This window comes from Ruditapes philippinarum, unplaced genomic scaffold, assembly GCF_026571515.1.
Source record: "Ruditapes philippinarum isolate M1 unplaced genomic scaffold, ASM2657151v2 ctg4898_1_1_1_1, whole genome shotgun sequence".
Lineage (NCBI taxonomy): Eukaryota > Metazoa > Mollusca > Bivalvia > Venerida > Veneridae > Ruditapes > Ruditapes philippinarum.
In genome coordinates this window covers 21,983-41,446 of record NW_026861846.1, presented here as the reverse complement: position 1 = coordinate 41,446, position 19,464 = coordinate 21,983, and the positions used below count along the sequence as shown (strand labels likewise).

Below are 19,464 nucleotides of genomic sequence, written 5' to 3'. Positions count from 1 at the left end.
ATTACATGCACATTCTGATTCAGGATTGGCAAGATAACATAATTTATAAATAACGGATAATTATCCGTGTAAATAATTTTGACAGGTAATTTTCATATAGATGTTATGTAATAGAAGATATTGTTCAGTAGATGTTATGAATTCATGTATACCTGTGATGAATTAAAACGAAACTCTGGGTCCTGAGCAGCTGAGTTATCTCGGCCCTGTACGAACTCGGGACAGCTCGGCCCAAACGACACGCTGTGGCGCATACATTTATAAACTAAACAAATCAAGCCGTGTTTTTACAAGCAAAGTACAGAAGAAGCTATCTAAAGTGGCAACTGTTCGTCTTTCATTTAAGTCTTTCAATTTATATTTGGAGGCAAAGAAATGTTTTTTAGCACTGTTTAGTCAAACTTACCAATCCATAGTTCTGGCTTCCAAAACTTTATAAGCCGCTCTTTAACATTTTTGTTTTTCATTTGATGCGGCATTAAAGTTTTGGATTAGACCCGTTACGAAACCTAACCAGAATAACATAAGTTGATTTATTCTTGTTTTTCACTTGCAAATACACTTGACCCAATCAATTATTGTGCATTTTACGATAAAACAATTATTTTAATATCGTTCTATACCAATGAAAGTATCAAAATATTACTACTGACATTAAAATTGCCTATTTAACTGTAAAACATCAATTTACGCCGACTACAGTCGGCCATGACATTCAGGTGCCACGCGAGACCTCGTATGACGTCATTGGCGGGAACAGATTTGAATAGAGTCGTGTGCTATTTTTAGAACATTTTGTTGACATGATTTCGATATTTTTATTCAAGATAATGTTCTTATTTATTTTTATAAATTTTTAGTACTTAAATATGATTTTATTGAATATAAAAGTCAGTAAATCACCTTTTTCCATATCTTTAAAAAAAGTAATCTATAAAAATATTGGAGGCACATGGGTTCATAAAGGTCAATCTCGTTATCACGTGGTCAAACATTTTGGCAATATGGCGGCCAAGTGCCGAAATTTTTACCTGTCGGAAACTATTAGGTAGTTTATGTTCCTAATAAGATTTTTATTTGTCCATCCTTTGCTTATCAATAAATTAAATATAGTTTTATCAAGGTATGCTTCACTTTACTTCATGGCATGTTCGATGAATAAATACGAGCGTGTCAGATTCCTGGCACGATTATTGGTGGACTTTCCCTACGGGATTATCTTCAGCGTTCACGTCATGTCATAGTATATAAACGGGTACGCTGAAGACCTTAAGCTAACCAAACCACAGCCCAGGAACTTGAAATTCTATCACTAATAATAAACGATTATATGCAAAATGTACCCCCTATATAAGGCTCCCACGTTTACAATTTTTTGTAAACGTTTACACGATTGCTAAGAACCGAAACGATACCGTTTAAACGGTGGTACCTTTATGTACTATACACATCATGTATTTGAGTCGCCAAATGATGTCTTTTTTCTAATTTTTACACATGTACAAATAAAGAATGCGCAGGGCTCATCACGATTGAGTCAGCACACATTTTTGCATTGTAACCCCATTTTTTACCAAAAATGTTTTATGTCACGAGCAACTTTGCACCGTAATGCTGTGTGGAGGGTTGTGAACACCTATTTTCCGTTTGTTTATTTGGAATAAACCACTAGAATTGATAAAATCCATGATTACAGGCAATGATTAAGAAATTTTGCAAGACAATAATTATGGTCATTTCGATTAAACGGTAAACAATATCGTAAACGTTTATGAATGAAAATCGAAACGAATCCGTTTAAACGTGTAATCGTGGGGGCCTTACCCCTATATACTATAAAAAAACACATGGAATGAAACGCCTTTTCCCAACCCCAACATTATTTACGCCGAAAAAATCAACAAAACAATGGATCAAAATATTAAATCTATCTGGCCATTTCGATAATCAATGCATAAATGCATCAAATACCACCGATAACTTTTTTAATTTTGTAGCTATGTAGGAATAATTCAACATTTTCTGATTATTTCCCACAATCTGAGTTTGTCGCCGACTCCATTCTGTGACGTCACTGGATGTTGATTCGAGGAGAATAATATAAATTTATCAAAATTATTTTTAACAAGTTCCAAAAATAACAAGTTTGCAAGTAAAATACTGTCAAACTAGAACAAATGACTGATTTATTTCTTACGACAGGGCTGAATTTATTTTCAGGGTCATATCAAATAGAGTACTCAATTTTTTTTTAAAACGAAAGTACAATTTCAAAGATTTACCGTTCTTGTTTGGGGTTTCCCTTTCAAATGTATTTATAAAAGTAATTTGTTAAAAAGGTTTTACATGAAGATGTTTAAATCTATTTACATAGAATAATTTCTATAAAAGTTTTATACATACCTGTTATTTTTTGGAACTTATTAAAAATAATTTTAGTAAATATTATTCTCCTCGATTCAAAATCCAGTGACGTCACGGAATGGAGTCGGCGACAAACTCAGATCGCGGGAAATAATCAGAAAATGTTGAATTATTCCTACACAGCTACACGATTTTAAAAAGTTATCGGTGGTATTTGATGCATTTATGTATTGATTATCGAAATGGCCAGATAGAATATTTTGATCCGTTGTTTTGTTGATTTGTTCGGCGTAAATTATGTTGGGGTGGGGAAAAGGCGTTTCATTCCTTGTGTTTTTTTATGGTATATAGTAATAGGGGGTATATTTGGATATTTTAATTAATATTGGTAATTGATAGAATTTCAAGTTCCTGTGCTTAAAACCTATTTGAAAGACCCTGTCTTACTCTATATGATAGATCTGAGTAATATGAAATTAGGCAAAGTCAATGAACGGGGAAGTCAGTTGAAATAATCATATCGTTCATATTTAACTTCACATTTTCAGATTTAAATGTGTCATTCATTAAATTAACCATATAATCATCAGATGAGTGATTAATCTTAGGTCAACTCCCTCTTGCTTTAGAACTTGACTTAAAGTTAGGTAAAGAGTCAACTCGGCACGGGTCAACTCGGCACGGGTCAACTCGGCCCTCTTAAAAAAACATTAAAGCGGATGATAATAATTTTAGAAAACTAAAATATTTTGATTACTCCGACAATATTGAGTGATAATACAAACCAATATCACGTTATAGGCCTGAGCTGACCCTGATTCAAAAAGTTATTTATATATTATTAATAATTGATAGAATCAAAAATTATGTACAATGTAATATTTAGACTGTATAGATTTAAATGGTTTTGTACCAAATTTAAGAAAATATCATTGTCTTTCATTGTGTTTCTTGGCTTTTAGATAAATGCATGACAAGTGATGCTTCTGTCAAGCACCAGGTGTTCTAATAGGTAAGTAAAGTGTTCTTGAGTGTTGTAAATTAATTATGACATATTTAACCCTATATTGTGTAGGTGTGTGCATAACTCTTCTGTAATGATGATATACTTAAATGTATGTGCGTGTATTACTCTTTTTAGACCCTTTTCCTATAGAGTATAGTATAGTATTTATAGTAGCAAGAATTGTAAGATCTATCATACATTGTAGTCATGCTATCCTACCTACATTTGTACCCATATCATGCATTAAAGGCTCATTATTCCCCAAAAATGCCTACATTAATCCCCTCCACAAAGCAGGGGGGGGGAATTACAGGAATGGCCTCTGTCTGTCAGTACGCTCTACAAGATAGGGTTAGAGGGCCATCTTACTGTAAACAGAACAAAAGAGAACAAAAGAGTTCATTCTGTAAAAATAGAGGAAGGGGTCAATGGCCCTCTTTTAAACAAAAGAAAATAACAATAGAAATGGGTCTTTATCCCAATTTGGTTGTCTGTCGGTAACACTTTCTTGTCCACTCCATAAATTTTCAATTGCTGTAAAAATTTTGAAATGACTTGTCACAAGGGATCACCATCATGAGATGATGTGCAGAGCACAATAATTGGGTTGCTATCCTCGAGGTCAAGGCCACATTTAAAGGTCAAGTGTTAAATAGTCTACATTTAATGTTCGCTCTATAACATTTAAACTGCTTCTTGCAATGTTTTTAAGATAGCTTCAACTTGGCAAAAATGATCACCATTATGTCATCATCTGCAGAGCTCAACAATCAAGACAATTACCCTCATGGTCATGCCCACACTCAAAGGTCCAATGTTAAAACATCTATTTTTCATGTTCCCTCTATAACTTATTAACAATTCAAAGATTTTAGAATTTAATCCGCTTAGCAAAGCTGGGAGGGAATTATAGGAATGGCCTCTGTCTGTCAGTTAGTCCGTCTATCTATCAATCTGCAGGCCATCTTTCTGTCTGTAACACTTTCATGTCTGCTTCATTTTATTTAAACTGCTGAATTTTTTTAAATTGATATTTGGCACAATTGATCACCATTATTGGACAATGTGCATAGCATAATAATTGGGTGGCTACCTAATAGGTCAAGGTCACACTTAAAGGTCAAGTGGTTAAAAGTGTACATTTTGTACAACCAAAAACTGTGTAGAACGCAATAATTGGCTGTCCTTCAGGCTGCCTTGTCTTTATTTCTCAAAATCTTTTTATTTTTGGTATTTTATAATTTCCAACAAGTTACTCATTGGCCAATTACTTGAAATGCAGTCTTACTTGTTTTGTTGCTTTTTTGCAGTAAGCACATTTATAGTATTTTGTAGGGAAGTCAAAACAGCACTTTATTTACATTTTGCTACTTTCATCACATATTAGGCATATTTTCTTCATGTAACAGACATTTAATATGCTCTAGAACCATTATTTAAACATTATAAAACGTTTGACCTTTCTAAAGAAATATTTATTTATTTCTGAGGCATTAATATATAACTCTGGTAAAAATTTTACCTGCAACTTAATTTAAAACTTCATGTCTCATAAACCACTTGCTGTCTTTGCTTGATTCTTCATATTCATGCATGTCTTTTAGATCATAATAATTAATTGGAGTTCTATTAACTATATATATAATTAAAGCCTTTTTTGAAGTAATGAAATTCTTGGTCAATTTTTGCATGGAAGTTGAATCTTTACCAACTTCTGAAGGTCACAATGGAATTGCCTTGACCCAGTTTTGAATTTGGAAAAGTCCATTCAAAGTTTATCAAAATACAAAAAAAAAAAAACACCAAAAAACTGAGCTTAACCCAAACATATAGAGCCTGGTTCCTGGCTCCATACTAATGGCACAGGCTAATCACCTTTGGTTCCTGGCAGCATGATAAAGGTTAAATTTTGGATGCAAAACTTAGCCCATACAACCAGTGTCAGAAGGTATTTACTGGAATTAATACTCTTTATTAAATGTTAATTGAATCAAAATTGTAGGTCACTGTCCAAGGATCATAATTCTTGCTGAATTTGTATCAAATTACATGTATACATTATTGGTTGATATTTCTGCAAAATTAAATCTCCATCTGGGAAACGTCTTCTTTTATATACATTTTATGTATATCATTGTACCATTTCCATGTTTTTCATTTTGTATGTTATATATAATTTATTTTTCACTGGCTATAGTGCTATATACAGTATGCCTTTTAACAAAATGTTGTAGTTATTTTTGTATTTTTGTTGTTATAGTTTTTCACAACATTATGTTTTTTCTCCACAAGTGTTGATTTAACATGTACATGCATCTTTGCCAGTATACAAGACCTGTAACTGAATTCTGAAGTTTATTATATTCATTTGTGAAATAAGAAAATTTCTTGCTTTTAGAGATGTTGTGTACTAATATGACTGTCTTTGAAGTTATTGTTGTATTTAATCAGTATAATTATCACTTTCTAGAAACTCATGACATTAAAGGAACTCCACTGAGGTCAAAAAGGCCTAAAAACATAAAATTTTAATTTTTTACATAGACCAGTCGGGACACTGCAGTGTTTTTTTCTCTACTTTGGGAATGGTGCCGGTACCAGACTGATTGGGAAAAAAATGCATTATTTTGACTTAAATTGGGAATTTTTTTATGCATTTTTTCAGCTACAAAATTAATAAGATTAGTCATCATGAATAAAGATAGCTAACAGCTTCCAATGTCCAGGTAGAACCATTGAGTGATGATTTATATGAATATGTTGGATTTAAATGATTTCAGAGAAATCACTTTGCCTTGTGGAAATTTTGAACAGTTATTTTGGGAATTTAAACATTGGAAATTGGGAATTTTAATGTCTATTTTCTATTGGAACAGTACCGCTTTAGGGTAGTAGTTATATAGAGAAAAAAAAACACTGCACTGGGAAAGATGTACAAAAGATAATTAAGAAATATTCTCAGATGTGAATTGGAAATCATAATTTTAATGATAGTTTTATCCCGATTTACGTGAAAAGCATCTGTCGATCAAATGGAACATTAATCTTGAAAATTTATTTTCAGTCCCGTCTGAAAACCTCTGGTTTTTATGTGACATGTGTATAGGGACAGCTTTCTGTCTTTCAGTCAATTATATATAACAACTGGCTGATCTACATGTAAGTCGGCTGCTGCTTAAGTCATGGTTCTGGTGAAGAATATGCACAGAGCATTTCAGGGAAAAATATAGCATTTTTAACTGTCAGACAATTTACCTATTTTACCTATTTTGGGCAAGCAGCAGGGGCTAGCTCTAGGGGAAACTGCCTTTATTCAGCTGTAAAATATAGGGGCAAAAATCACCGACCCCAGCAAATATATTTCAAGTCATATTTTTTTCTTTTTGGCAGTCCTTTTTTACAGTGTTGACTGTATTTCTCATTCATGACTGTGCTTGCCATCAACTATTTAATTGTGTCTGATCTTAATCTGCAAATATTTAAACCAAGTAAAAAAGCCCTTGCAAATCCTATGATAGAAATTTGAAACACAAAGAATCAACACAATGATTTGCTTTAGCCTTGAAAAAGTATTTACTTTATGATCAATATCGGGAATTTACACCCAAGTGGACATGCTTGACTGTTCTTTTTACTTAAAAAAAAAGCGTCTAAAAATAGATGTTTACTATTATTTATGTACTGCCAACTAGGCTAGCATATTTATAATGTATATGATTGCTGCAAGCCTGTTAAACATTGATTGATTTAATAGATTGCGCTATTTTTAAAGCAGAAAAATACCATGCGGATAAATTTGATATAGTTATAATACTTATTGTAGTTTAACATATTAAAACGTTTTGTGTGTACTGAAATTTTATTACAATTTCTTCATTATGTCAATATTATACGACTGTGTACCTTAGAAACATTATACACATGGTCTGAATGATTTCATAATTTTAAGAATATGTTGTGGATTTATCGCTACAGAAAACTTAGACGAACTGTAAGCAGGTAAAACGCTTCTTTACTAAAGATATCCCGTCACCTCTTGTTTGTTTTTTTGCTATTGATTTTGTTCCGAATTTTTTGGTTGAAGTGATTTACTGATAAAATTTGTAGAGTGATAGAGTTTTATTCAGTTATAGGGGGAAAACCAGTTTATTTTTAGATACAATCTGTCCAAAGGCAACCTTAATAGGTTTAAAACTACAATGTTCTTGTATATATAGGTACGATTGGTTGTCTAATGATAAGAATTAGTCTGAAAAAATTGGGAGCACATGACTGATTCTGTTAAAACGATATATACAAATGTAATCAATATATTGTTATTGGATGATTGATATTGTTGACATATAATAGTACATTGATATATCAAGTAATCATGTATCTTAATTGATTTTCAGCTTATTATACCCCCGCACAACAAAGTTGTAAGGGGGGTATACTGGAATCAGCTTGTCCGTCCGGCCGTCCATCCGGCCGTCCGTCCATCCGTCGGTTTTTTCTTGTCCGCCCAATAACTTAAGATTCCTTTGACCTACAGTCTTCATATTTGGCATGGAGGTTAGTCATGATTAGTAGATGACCCCTATTGATTTTGAGGTCACCAGGTCAAAGGTCAAGGTCACAGGGGCCTTGACTTCAAAAAGCTTGTCCGCCCAATAACTTAAGATTCCTTTGACCTACAGTCGTCATATTTGGCATGGAGGTTAGTCATGATTAGTAGATGACCCCTATTGATTTTGAGGTCACCAGGTCAAAGGTCAAGGTCACAGGGGCCTTGACTTCAAAAAGCTTGTCCGCCCAATAACTTAAGATTCCTTTGACCTACAGTCGTCATATTTGGCATGGAGGTAAGTCATGATTAGTAGATGACTCCTATTGATTTTGAGGTCACTAGGTCAAAGGTCAAGGTCACAGGGGCCTTGACTTCAAAAAGGTTGTCTGCCCAATAACTTAAGATTCCTTTGACCCATAGTCTTCATATTTGGCATGGAGGTAAGTCATGATTAGTAGATGACCCCTATTGTATTTTGAGGTCACCAGGTCAAAGGTCAAGGTCACAGGGGCCTTGACTACAAAAAGCTTGTCCGCCCAATAACTTAAGATTCCTTTGACCCATAGTCTTCATATTTGGCATGGAGGTTAGTCATGATTAGTAGATGACCCCTATTGATTTTGAGGTCACCAGGTCAAAGGTCAAGGTCACAGGGGCCTTGACTACAAAAAGCTTGTCCGCCCAATAACTTGAGATTCCTTTGACCCACAGTCTTCATATTTGGCATGGAGGCTAGTCATGATAAGTAGATGACCCCTATTGACTTTGAGGTCACCAGGTCAAAGGTCAAGGTCACAGGGGCCTTGACTTCAAAAAGCTTGTCCGCCCAATAACTTAAGATTCCTTTGACCCACAGTCTTCATATTTGGCATGGAGGTAAGTCATGATTAGTAGATGACCCCTATCGATTTTGAGGTCACCAGGTCAAAGGTCAAGGTCACAGGGGCCTTGACTTCAAAAAGCTTGTCCGCCCAATAACTTTAGATTCCTTTGACCCACAGTCTTCATATTTGGCATGGAGGTAAGTCATGATTAGTAGATGACCCCTATCGATTTTGAGGTCACCAGGTCAAAGGTCACAGGGGCCTTCACTTCAAAAAGCTTGTCCGCCCAATAACTTTAGATTCCTTTGACCCACAGTCTTCATATTTGGCATGGAGGTAAGTCATGATTAGTAGATGACCCCTATTGATTTTGAGGTCACCAGGTCAAAGGTCAAGGTCATAGGGACTTTGACTTCAAAAAGCTTGTCCGCCCAATAACTTAAGATTCCTTTGACCCACAGTCTTCTTATTTGGCATTGATGTTGATCATGACTATAAGGTGACCCCTATGATTTTGAGGTCACTGGGTCAAAGGTCAAGGTCACAGGGACTTTGACAAAAGCTTTTCTTCTCAATTGCTAAAGAATGTCCTGTCGGCAATGTATTGATTTTGACATTTTCACATTTGAAGCATGTAGAATACATAACTTAGCAATGCACTGGCTTAGTAGCCTCAGATTTGGCAGGGAGGTTTTCCTTGAGCTCTTAATGGCCACTGTTGATTATGACAAAGTGGTATGCGGGGGTATTCACGCCATGATAGTGGCAGTTCTAGTTTATGTTTTATATTGTTTATACATTTAAATGAATTCTGCATGTTTTTTGGTGTTGTTTTTTTCGCCCATTTTTTGTTATCTTTTCTATGAAATATGTACATTTATTGACGGCATTATAGTTGTTAACATGTCTTTTTCAGATACAGTTAGGACATCTACTTTCATTTATGCTTTTGGAGATTTTTTGTCATTTTTAGACATTTTAATAATTCGTAAAAAATATTGATTTTTTTAAATCTGTATCGACAGCTGATAAAGAGAAAAATATCATAGATACAATCATTGAATGTATACATGCATTGAAAGAATGATGTTTATAAATTCCTTTGAAAACTTTAAGTGGTCTTGTACAGAATCGTCCCATTATATAGCTATCCCAAAAACATTTCTTTCATACAGGTCTTTGGAAGTATTCTTTTTCAAAATATAAACAGGCAGCATATACATGTATATAGCTTTATACACTTTAGTTAATACATTTACAGGTACTGACTTGTTAGTCCTTTTATTTGAAATATAATACATTTAGGCTTAAGTTTAAGGCTGCTTCATACCTGCTAAATTTGTGAAATGGAATAGCATTCTGACAGCTATAAATTTGAATGATTCATTCAAGATTTAATGGATTAAGATATCAATAGATTAAAATCCCAACAGAATTTAGCTTGGTCATACAGCACAGATATTACAGGGCGGTCTCTTAAAGTGGAGGCAAAGGCCAATTACTTAAATCCAGAGATATTGTCAGATTGTTGGAAAAATAACAAACAATTCTGTGTTGTTTCAAACTAATTTGTATTTCAGTATTTAAATGTTATCTTGGAAAATTGCATCATATCATTATTATAAGCTCTCCAAAACAGCTTGCCCAGAACGACATGTTCAAGTATTTATTATGCATCAGTGACATTCATTTCTAAACATAAAAAAGGGTGTTACTGACTGCTGATCTTGTACTGTTGTTAATTTAGCATTCGGAGCTTTCCCTTAATGCTTAAACTTTATAAAAGAGTTTATTATTGTAAACATTGATAATTTCTACATGTATTTGATAATCATTACTGATACAACTTCAACCTAAACTTATATAAAAAATATATAGTACACATAATATAAGAAATGGTTCACTTATTCCTATGTGAAGGAAGTTAAACAAAATTAAGCTGGGTTTATCTTAAGTAGGTGAAATTTATGTAAGGCCATGCCCTTAAATTGTCTGTGTCTTGTCTCCCCTAAATATAATAAAAGTATTATATTACCCTCACGAAAATGGTATTTATGGAAACCAGGCTGACATAAAGCTGTACAATATTAAAATGTTGTTAATCTGGAAACAATAGGTCCACAAAATAAGGTAACTGGAAATAATCTGTCAACAAAATAAGGTAACTGGAAATAATCTGTCAACAAAATAAGGTAACTGGAAATAATCTGTCAACAAAATAAGGTAACTGGAAATAATCTGTCAACAAAATAAGGTAACTGGAAATAAACTGGAAAAAAACACAACTGACAATAAGATGGGGACTAATTTTTCCAGAGTATTTCCAGCTTCTGGACACAAATTGACAACTATATGACAATAAACTGGCAGACTCAATATAGCTTGCCATAATTTTATTTATTCTAAAATAATAAGTACTACATGTTGTTATTTTCTTTCAATTAAGTACTTTTTGATATGAACAAAAATTCATTTGAATTAAGGTCCACGGAAAATCCTGCCTATCATCAAAGTTTAGGGCATTTTAGGCAATTCTCTAGGGGGTGATATAAGAATAATAAAAAACTATATATTTCAATGTTTTATTTTTGTATGATGAATATGTATGTTTTTGTTTAGTTGGTTGTTTTTTATGTTGATTTTAACATATTTTTAGCTCGACTTTTTTTTTTTCAAAATCCGATAAAGGCATTGTTACAGTCATGTTGCGGATGCCGTCTGCAATCTTGTATGTGGATCATAACTTTATTAGTTCTTGGTGTATTGTCTTCATCCTAGAGTGTTATCATATCCTTCCTGTTTATAGTGTGTGTTTTTATGTGTTATGTAAAGTGTTGTAAAATCGTTTAATTTTGTAGCCAAAATATTTATCTTATCACACCCTTTATCAACCTTTCAGTTGAAGTTTTGGTTTTGTTATACAGTTATAATAAAAGTCAGGTTTTGTTTTGTGGTTGCATTTTGGTTCTTTAAAAGTTATAATTTTTTATAATGGAGCATTTGCTCTGTGCATATTTATAGTTTGTGTTCTTTGTGTTTGTATTGAACATTATAGATAATTATCAAGATTGATGTTTGCAATTATTTAATGTCTAAATAGTATAGATAAGTAATTATAAAGATATTGCGTTTTTAAACAAAAAAAATGAAAATTTGATTAACTCTTAATGACAATTATAAGCATTTTTAATAAACCAAAACAAATGATTTCAAGTTCTCTTTAAATTATTTTAAAAGCACATTATAGCTTAAAAATGCTATCACTTTTATTTCTCAAGTATTTTTTTTATGGTTTTTAGCTCGACTATTCGATAAGAATAAGTAGAGCTATTGTAGTCACCCTAGCGTCGGCGTAACCACTTTTGTTAAAGTTTTTGTAATAGTTCAAATATTTTCAAAGTCCATGAACATATGGCTTTGAAACTTTGCACACTTGTTCACCATCATGACCCCAACCTGTAGACAGGAGGAGGTTACTCTATCAAGCATTTTGACAGAATTATGCCCCTTTTTTCGACTTAGAATTTACGTTAAAGTTTTTTTAATAGTTCAAATATTTTCAAAGTCCATTGACATATGGCTTTGAAACTCTGCACACTTGTTCACAATCATGACCTCAAACTGTAGACAAGATGAGGTAACTCTATCAAGCATTTTGACAGAATTGTGCCCCTTTTTCGACTTAGAATTTACGTTAAAGTTTTTGTAATAGTTCAAATATTTTCAAAGTCCATTGACATATGGCTTTGAAACTTTGCACACTTATTCACCATCATGACCCCAACCTGTAGACAGGAGGAGGTAACTCTATCAAGCATTTTGACAGAATTATGCCCCTTTTTCGACATAGAATTTACGTTAAAGTTTTTGTAATAGTTCAAATATTTTCAAAGTCCATTGACATTTGGCTTTGAAACTTTGCACACTTGTTCACCATCATGACCCCAACCTGTAAACAAGAGGAGGTAACTGTGTCAAGCATTTTTTTTACTATCAAGCACTAAGAATAGTCGAGCGTTGCTGTCCTACCGACAGCTCTTGTTCACCTGATTGGCCATCCGGCTGTTATCAGTTTCATGTCTGTCCGTGTCTTTTGAACTGGACAGTGGTGGAAGGAAATTGAAACTACTTTGCAGAAATGTTAACCAAGAGGATGTGATATGTTTCTTAAATGGACTTCATTATCTTTCAGTATGGAATAAACCATTCATCATGTTTATACACCCGTTTGTAAAACAGGACGTATTATGGGAATGCCCCTGGTGATTCGGCAGCGTGCAATTTTCTCAGCAGCATATTTCTAGTAAAACATAACTATGAGAAGCCGTGTCATGCACTTGAACCAGGTCTTTAGGTCAAAGGTCAAGGTCACACGTAGAGCTTATTGAAAAATGAGCAAAACCTCTTATATGGATAGAGGGATTTCAGTATTTGACTTGGCACAATTGTTCACCATTGTAAGGCAGTCAGTGTTGCACGCAAAAGTCAGGTCCTTGCAACCAAGTTCAAGGTCACAAATAGAGGTCAGCATTCAGATAAAAATATGAAGATGTGTATAGCGATCATTTAGTCATCATTTATTGAGGGATTGTAACACAAATGGATATTATCATGACTATGGCTGTGAAACACATAATGTTGGTCAATATGTGCAAGGTCAAGGTCACTTGAGATGATGAAATATTCAGATTTTGTCTTGAGCATATCTTCTAATTGCATGGAAGAATTATTATAATACTTTATATAAATGTTCACCACCAGAAAACATATTGCTCCACCCATGATCCAGGTCCCTAGATCAAAGGTCAAGGTCACATTTAGAGCTAATTAAAAAATGCTAGTGTGGAGCAAAACTTCTGCCAAAATACAAATTCTCATCATTGTATGACTGAGTGTAGTGTTCCTGCAGCCACTTAGGTCAAGGTCACACATAGAGGAAAAATATGAAAATATGTATAGGCACCAACTTGCTTGCCACACTTAATTTGCCCACATCTCCACCTAAAGCTTTTGTGACAGGCATATTTATTGCACCCTTGTTATTGAAAATTTCAAATTATCCTTTGTTGAGTGTACAAAACTTCAACATAGCTCTTGTTTTACTATCAAATACTGTGAGTAGTCTAGCATGTTGTTCCTGTGACAGCTCTTACATAACATGTATTTTTTTTTTCCTATTTTTAACTTTCAAAATTTAAGAAATTAACAAAAATGAATCATTTCTTTTCAGATTGTGTAACACCTGTCTTTCATTCCTGATGCAACAGTCTGCAAGAAATTGCACGAATGCCCGGCGATGGATAGCTGTGGCGGTTCTATTCTCACTGTGTATGGTAACATTCTTCCTGTTGGGCACCATGCGTCTTCCACCACACCTCAACCCAGACACAAGCAAATGGTTACCATATAAAGCACAGCCAGTCAAAGACAAGGTAAGAGTTAAATCAGTAGATCTGCTTTGTGTGTGTTTGGTTTGTTTAACCTCATCCCCAGAACAAACTTTATGGGCCAACATCCCTAAGCCTGCTGATGAGGATCACAATTGAAAAGCTTTTGCAATTACCTTAGTACCAGACCAGTCAGCTTGATACCATACCAGTCAGCTTGGTACCAAACCAGTTAGTTTGGTACCAGACCAGTTAGCTTGGTGCATGCCTAGTCAGCTTCAGGTACCAGACCAGACAGCTTGGTACCAGACCAGACCAGACAGCTTGGTACCAGACCAGTCAGCTTGGTACCAGACCAGACAGCTTGGTACCAAACCAGACAGCTTGGTACCAGACCAGTCAGCTTGGTACCAGACCAATCAGCTTGGTACCAGACCAGACAGCTTGGTACCAGACCAGACAGCTTGATACCAGACCAGACAGCTTGGACAATTTCCCAGCATGCAAATTCTTTAAAGCAAACTGATATCAATTTCTTGTTGTAACAGACATACGGTTTAATGATATTTAATGTTTTATTTGCTTGTAATGAATGAATTAATTAATTAATTAATCAAACAATCAATCAATCAGTCAACAGGGTACATATTTATGCTTGCACAATTTTGCCATAAGTCATTTTAGAATTGCTCAGATTTTGCATGTTTGACCTTTACAAATCTTAATCTAAAATTGCATATCCATTGGTAGTAGTATTAAGAGCCTAGCCAACCTGTACAACAAGGGTCTTAACTCAGTCATTACAAAGTCCAAGCTTCGTAAATACATTCATGAATGTGGCAGGAAGGTTAAAGGTTAGAATTCAATTCTCCTCAAGATCCCATTGAACAGATGTCATAATTTATATATACTGACATACCTGTGAACAAAGGCTGCTCGTAGAAGACAAGAAGCTCTTTATACACAAATAGTCTTTATTTTGAGGTTACTTTATTTCATTTAATCGGTGAAGGGTTATCGAAAAGTGGCCTTTACAGGCCTCAACACTAACATTTTTAGCAGGTGGTACGCCGGACCACTAGATTTGAAAGTTAGGTGGTCCTTCCAGAAGTTAGGTGGTCAGTTATCATTATTATATCATTTTACTGCAAATGTAGAAAAAAATGTTTAACCTTGATGGCAAAGATGTATTATTAACCTTTAAAGAAAACAGATATTTTTAGATATATATTTTTCATCTAATTAGAAAAGGGAGAGCAAGTCAGTAGGTACTCTATCGTAGAGTTATTTGTTTGTTTGTTTTTATCACATTCAAAAATACACAACATAGCTCTTATTAATGTTAACTTTTATATTGAAGTTATTTCTCCCTCAACTCAAGTTAGGGAATAGTGAAACCATTTGTGTCTAAAATTTTCTTACTGTTATTCAAATATTCATTGCTGATACGTGGTACATCTTATAATCATGACAGTAACATAGTATCTTTTATAGATTAACATTTTTAATGAAACTAATAAATTATCTTATTCTTGTCTTTGAAACCAAGGAAATATCTAAATTATTAAAATAATAACAATGTAACGTTATGTATAATTGTAGTTTAGCTTATTTTTCTCACAGATTTATAATACAGAAGTTTTACCTCCCTATTGCTTGTTGGTTGATATTCATTTTTTACTTTGAGTATTTTTAACATTTTAAATTAATTTTAACTCTAGAAGAAATAGATCTCTTATCGTTATACAGTTAAAATAAAGATAAATAGCTAAGAATTACTATAATTTATGTATATTTTCCAGACCATTTCGTTTGCTGCCGTTATTCAAGTATCTGAAATTTAAGTTTATCCGATATCATATAATTACCATCATCGGATACTCGCGGTTGATTAACATGTAACATAACATAAATGTTAATGGTTCCGCCGTCGGTATCTGACGATGCATAATTACTAGCACCATTTGAATGAATTTTGTACCTAAATTAATATCACAAATTCTAAACTCTTTTAACTTGCAAAACAAATTTTAGCTACTTCAAATGAAAGTTATCGATGACTTAAGAACTTCTTTAACTAATCAGAGATTAATGAACCATTTACATGTACATCGGACATTTAACAAAATCATATAAACTGTTTTTGATCAAATCGCCATTCTTCCAAATGAGCTTTGCATCAACCAGAAAATTCAAGTGGTCCAACGGACCAGTGGGTTTTAAAATTAGGTGGTCCTTGCCAAAATCAAGTGGTCTCGGACCAACGGACCACCGCTAATGTCAAGGCCTGCTTTATCTGCAGGGTTATCTTTATACAGAGGTGCTTTTTAACACAGGTTTGAGTGTATATAATGTACTTGCAGTTATGGTTTGAGCATTCATGTTTGAAGACTGGTACACCAGATGTATTTGAAGATCTAGAGGTCATGATGACTGAGTGGAGAAAGTCCAAAGATAAAGAATGCAGGTAACCTAACTTTCCTACAGTGTTTATGCAACTGTCATTATACCCCCACAAACAAAGTTTAGGGGGGGTATATAGGAGTCAGCTTGTCGGTCGGTTGGTCGGTCGGTCGGTCCACATCATGGTTTCCAGACGATAACTAGAGTTTGGAATGAGGTATTGTAATCAAACTTGGTATATAGCAACCTTATGTGGAAACTCCGTTTGTATTGCATTTGGACCCCCTGGGGTCAAGGTCAAGGTCACTGTTACTAAATATAGAAAAATGGTTTCCGGACAATAACTAGAGTTAGGAATGAGATATTGTTATCAAACTTGGCCTATAGCAAGCTTATATAAAGACATGTGTTGGTATTGCATTTGGGCCCCCTGGGGTCAAGGTCAAGGTCACCGTTACTAAAAATAGAAAAATGGTTTCCGGACAATAACTTGACTTAGGAATGAGATATTGTTATCAAACTTGGCCTATAGCAAGCTTATATAAAGACATGAGCTGGTATTGCATTTGGGCCCCCTGGGGTCAAGGTCAAGGTCACCGTTACTAAAAATGGAAAAATGGTTACCGGACAATAACTTGACTTAGGAATGAGATACTGTAATCAAACTTGGTGAATAGCAAGCTTATATGAAGACCTGGGTTGGTATTGCATTTGGACCCCCTGGGGTCAAGGTCAAGGTCATCGTTACTAAAAATAGAAAAATAGTTTTTGGACAATAACTAGAGTTAGGAATGAGATATTGTAATCTAATTTGGTGTATAGGAAGCTTATATGAAGACCTGGGTTGGTATTGCATTTCGACCCCCTAGGGTCAAGGGTCAAGGTCACCGTTAAAGTGTTACTGAAAATAGAAAAATTGTTTCCGGACAATAACTAGAGTTAGGAATGAGATATTGTAATCAAACTTGGTGTATAGCAAGCTTATTTCGAGACCGCAGTTGCGATCACAATTTATTGAAATATTTCTTTGTACACAGTTGATAGTTTGCGTTCAAATTTTTCTTCAGACTACTTTTTTTTTCAAAAAGTCAAAGTTGCTGGTGGGGGTATTAATCACCTTCAGTGATAGGTCTAGTTGTATTTGTTTTATAAATACTATTTCCAGTGAAAAAAAAGCTTTTAAATAACTAGTGAATAGATTAAAACTGTGTTGATTTTTGGGATGTTGTTGATTTAGAATGCAATGAAAATTGCTTGATTTTTGTTTTTGAGTGTGAGAAAGCTATTAAAGCTGCATGCCTCCAGATCAGCCAACATTTTGAAGAAAATTAAACTTGACAAAAATGTACTAAATTGTTAAGAAAAGTAAAAGATAAAACTAAAGTAATAAATTATATGTTTTGTGCAATTAATGACTAATTTTGCAGGATGTATCACCATATTTCTACTTTGTGACTAATGCAGTGAGAGCTATTTTGGCTTATTTTATCCTCTTTTTAGCTCACCTGTCACAAAGTGACAGGGTGAGCTTTTGTGATCGCTTTTCGTCCGGCGTCCGTCCGTCCGTCCGTCGTCCGTCCGTAATTTTGCTTGAAATGACATCTCCTCATAAACCACTGAGCCAATTTCATCCAAACTTCACCGGAATGTTCCTTTGGTGGTCACCTTTAAAAATTGTTCAAAGAATTTAATTCCATGCAGAACTCTGGTTGCCATGGCAACCGAAAGAAAAATCTTTAAATATCTTCTTTTAAACAACCCTAAGAGCTAGAGCTTAGATATTTGGCATGAAACATCTTCTAATGAGTGTCTACCAAGTTTGTTCAAATAAAAGCCCTGGGGTCAAAATTGGCCCCACCCCAGGGGGTCATTGATTTTCCCTATATGCATATAGTAAAAACTTAAAAAATCTTCTTTTAAAGAACTATAAGAGCTAGAGCTAAGATATTTGGCATGGAACATCTTCTAGTGAGTGTCTACCAAGTTTGTTCAAATAAAAGCCATGGGGTCAAAATTGGCCCCGCCCCGGGGGGTCATTGATTTTCCCTATATGCATATAGTAAACACTTAAAAAATCTTCTTTTAAAGAACTGTAAGAGCTAGAGCTTAGATATTTGGCATGAAACATCTTCTAGTGAATGTCTACCAAGTTTGTTCAAATAAAAGCCCTGGGGTCAAAATTGGCCCCGCCCCAGGGGGTCATTGATTTTCCCTATATGCATATAGTAAAAACTTAAAAAATCTTCTTTTAAAGAACCGTAAGAGCTAGAGCTTAGATATTTGGCATAAAACATCTTCTAGTAAATGTCTACCAAGTTTATTCAAATAAAAGCCCTGGGGTCAAAATTGGCCCCGCCCCAGGGGGTCATTGATTTTCCCTATATGCATATAGTAAAAACTTAAAAAATCTTCTTTTAAAGAACTGTAAGAGCTAGAGCTTAGATATTTGGCATGAAACATCTTCTAGTGAATGTCTACCAAGTTTGTTCAAATAAAAGCCCTGGGGTCCAAATTGGCCCCGCCCCAGGGGGTCATTGATTTTCCCTATATGCATAAAGTAAAAACATAAAAAATCTTCTTTTAAAGAACCCAAAGAGCTAGAGCTAAGATATTTGGCATGAAATATCTTTCTAGTGAATGTCTACCAAGTTTGTTCAAATAAAAGCCCTGGGGTCAAAATTGGCCCTGCCCCGGGGTCATTGATTTTCCCTATATGCATATAGTAAAAACTTAAAAAAATTCTTCTTTTTAAAGAATCGTAAGAGCTAGAGCTTAGATATTTGGCATGAAACATCTTCTAGTGAATGTCTACCAAGTTTGTTCAAATAAAAAGCCCTGGCGTCAAAATTAGCCCCACCCCAGGGGGTCATTGATTTTCCTTATATGCATATAGTAAAAAACTTATTAAATCTTCTTTTAAAGAACCCAAAG

At 34.3% G+C, this 19,464-nt stretch overlaps 1 protein-coding gene across 2 annotated transcripts in view; it reads left to right on the top strand.

Annotated features, from left to right (window-relative positions):
- The first annotated feature begins 10 nt into the window (after window positions 1-10).
- LOC132717092 (uncharacterized) overlaps window positions 11-19,464 on the top strand; it is a 35,218-nt gene continuing 15,764 nt past the window's right edge. Inside the window, exons 1-5 of one of the 2 annotated variants that reach the window (XM_060700488.1) lie at window positions 38-85; window positions 3,327-3,376; window positions 7,346-7,369; window positions 13,974-14,175; window positions 16,494-16,597. In XM_060700488.1, coding sequence (XP_060556471.1) covers window positions 3,345-3,376; window positions 7,346-7,369; window positions 13,974-14,175; window positions 16,494-16,597 — 362 coding nt within the window. In that variant the 5' untranslated portion in view covers window positions 38-85; window positions 3,327-3,344. Of the gene's footprint in view, window positions 86-3,326; window positions 3,377-7,345; window positions 7,370-13,973; window positions 14,176-16,493; window positions 16,598-19,464 lie in introns of both variants that reach the window. The other variant, XM_060700489.1, reaches the window with a different exon arrangement.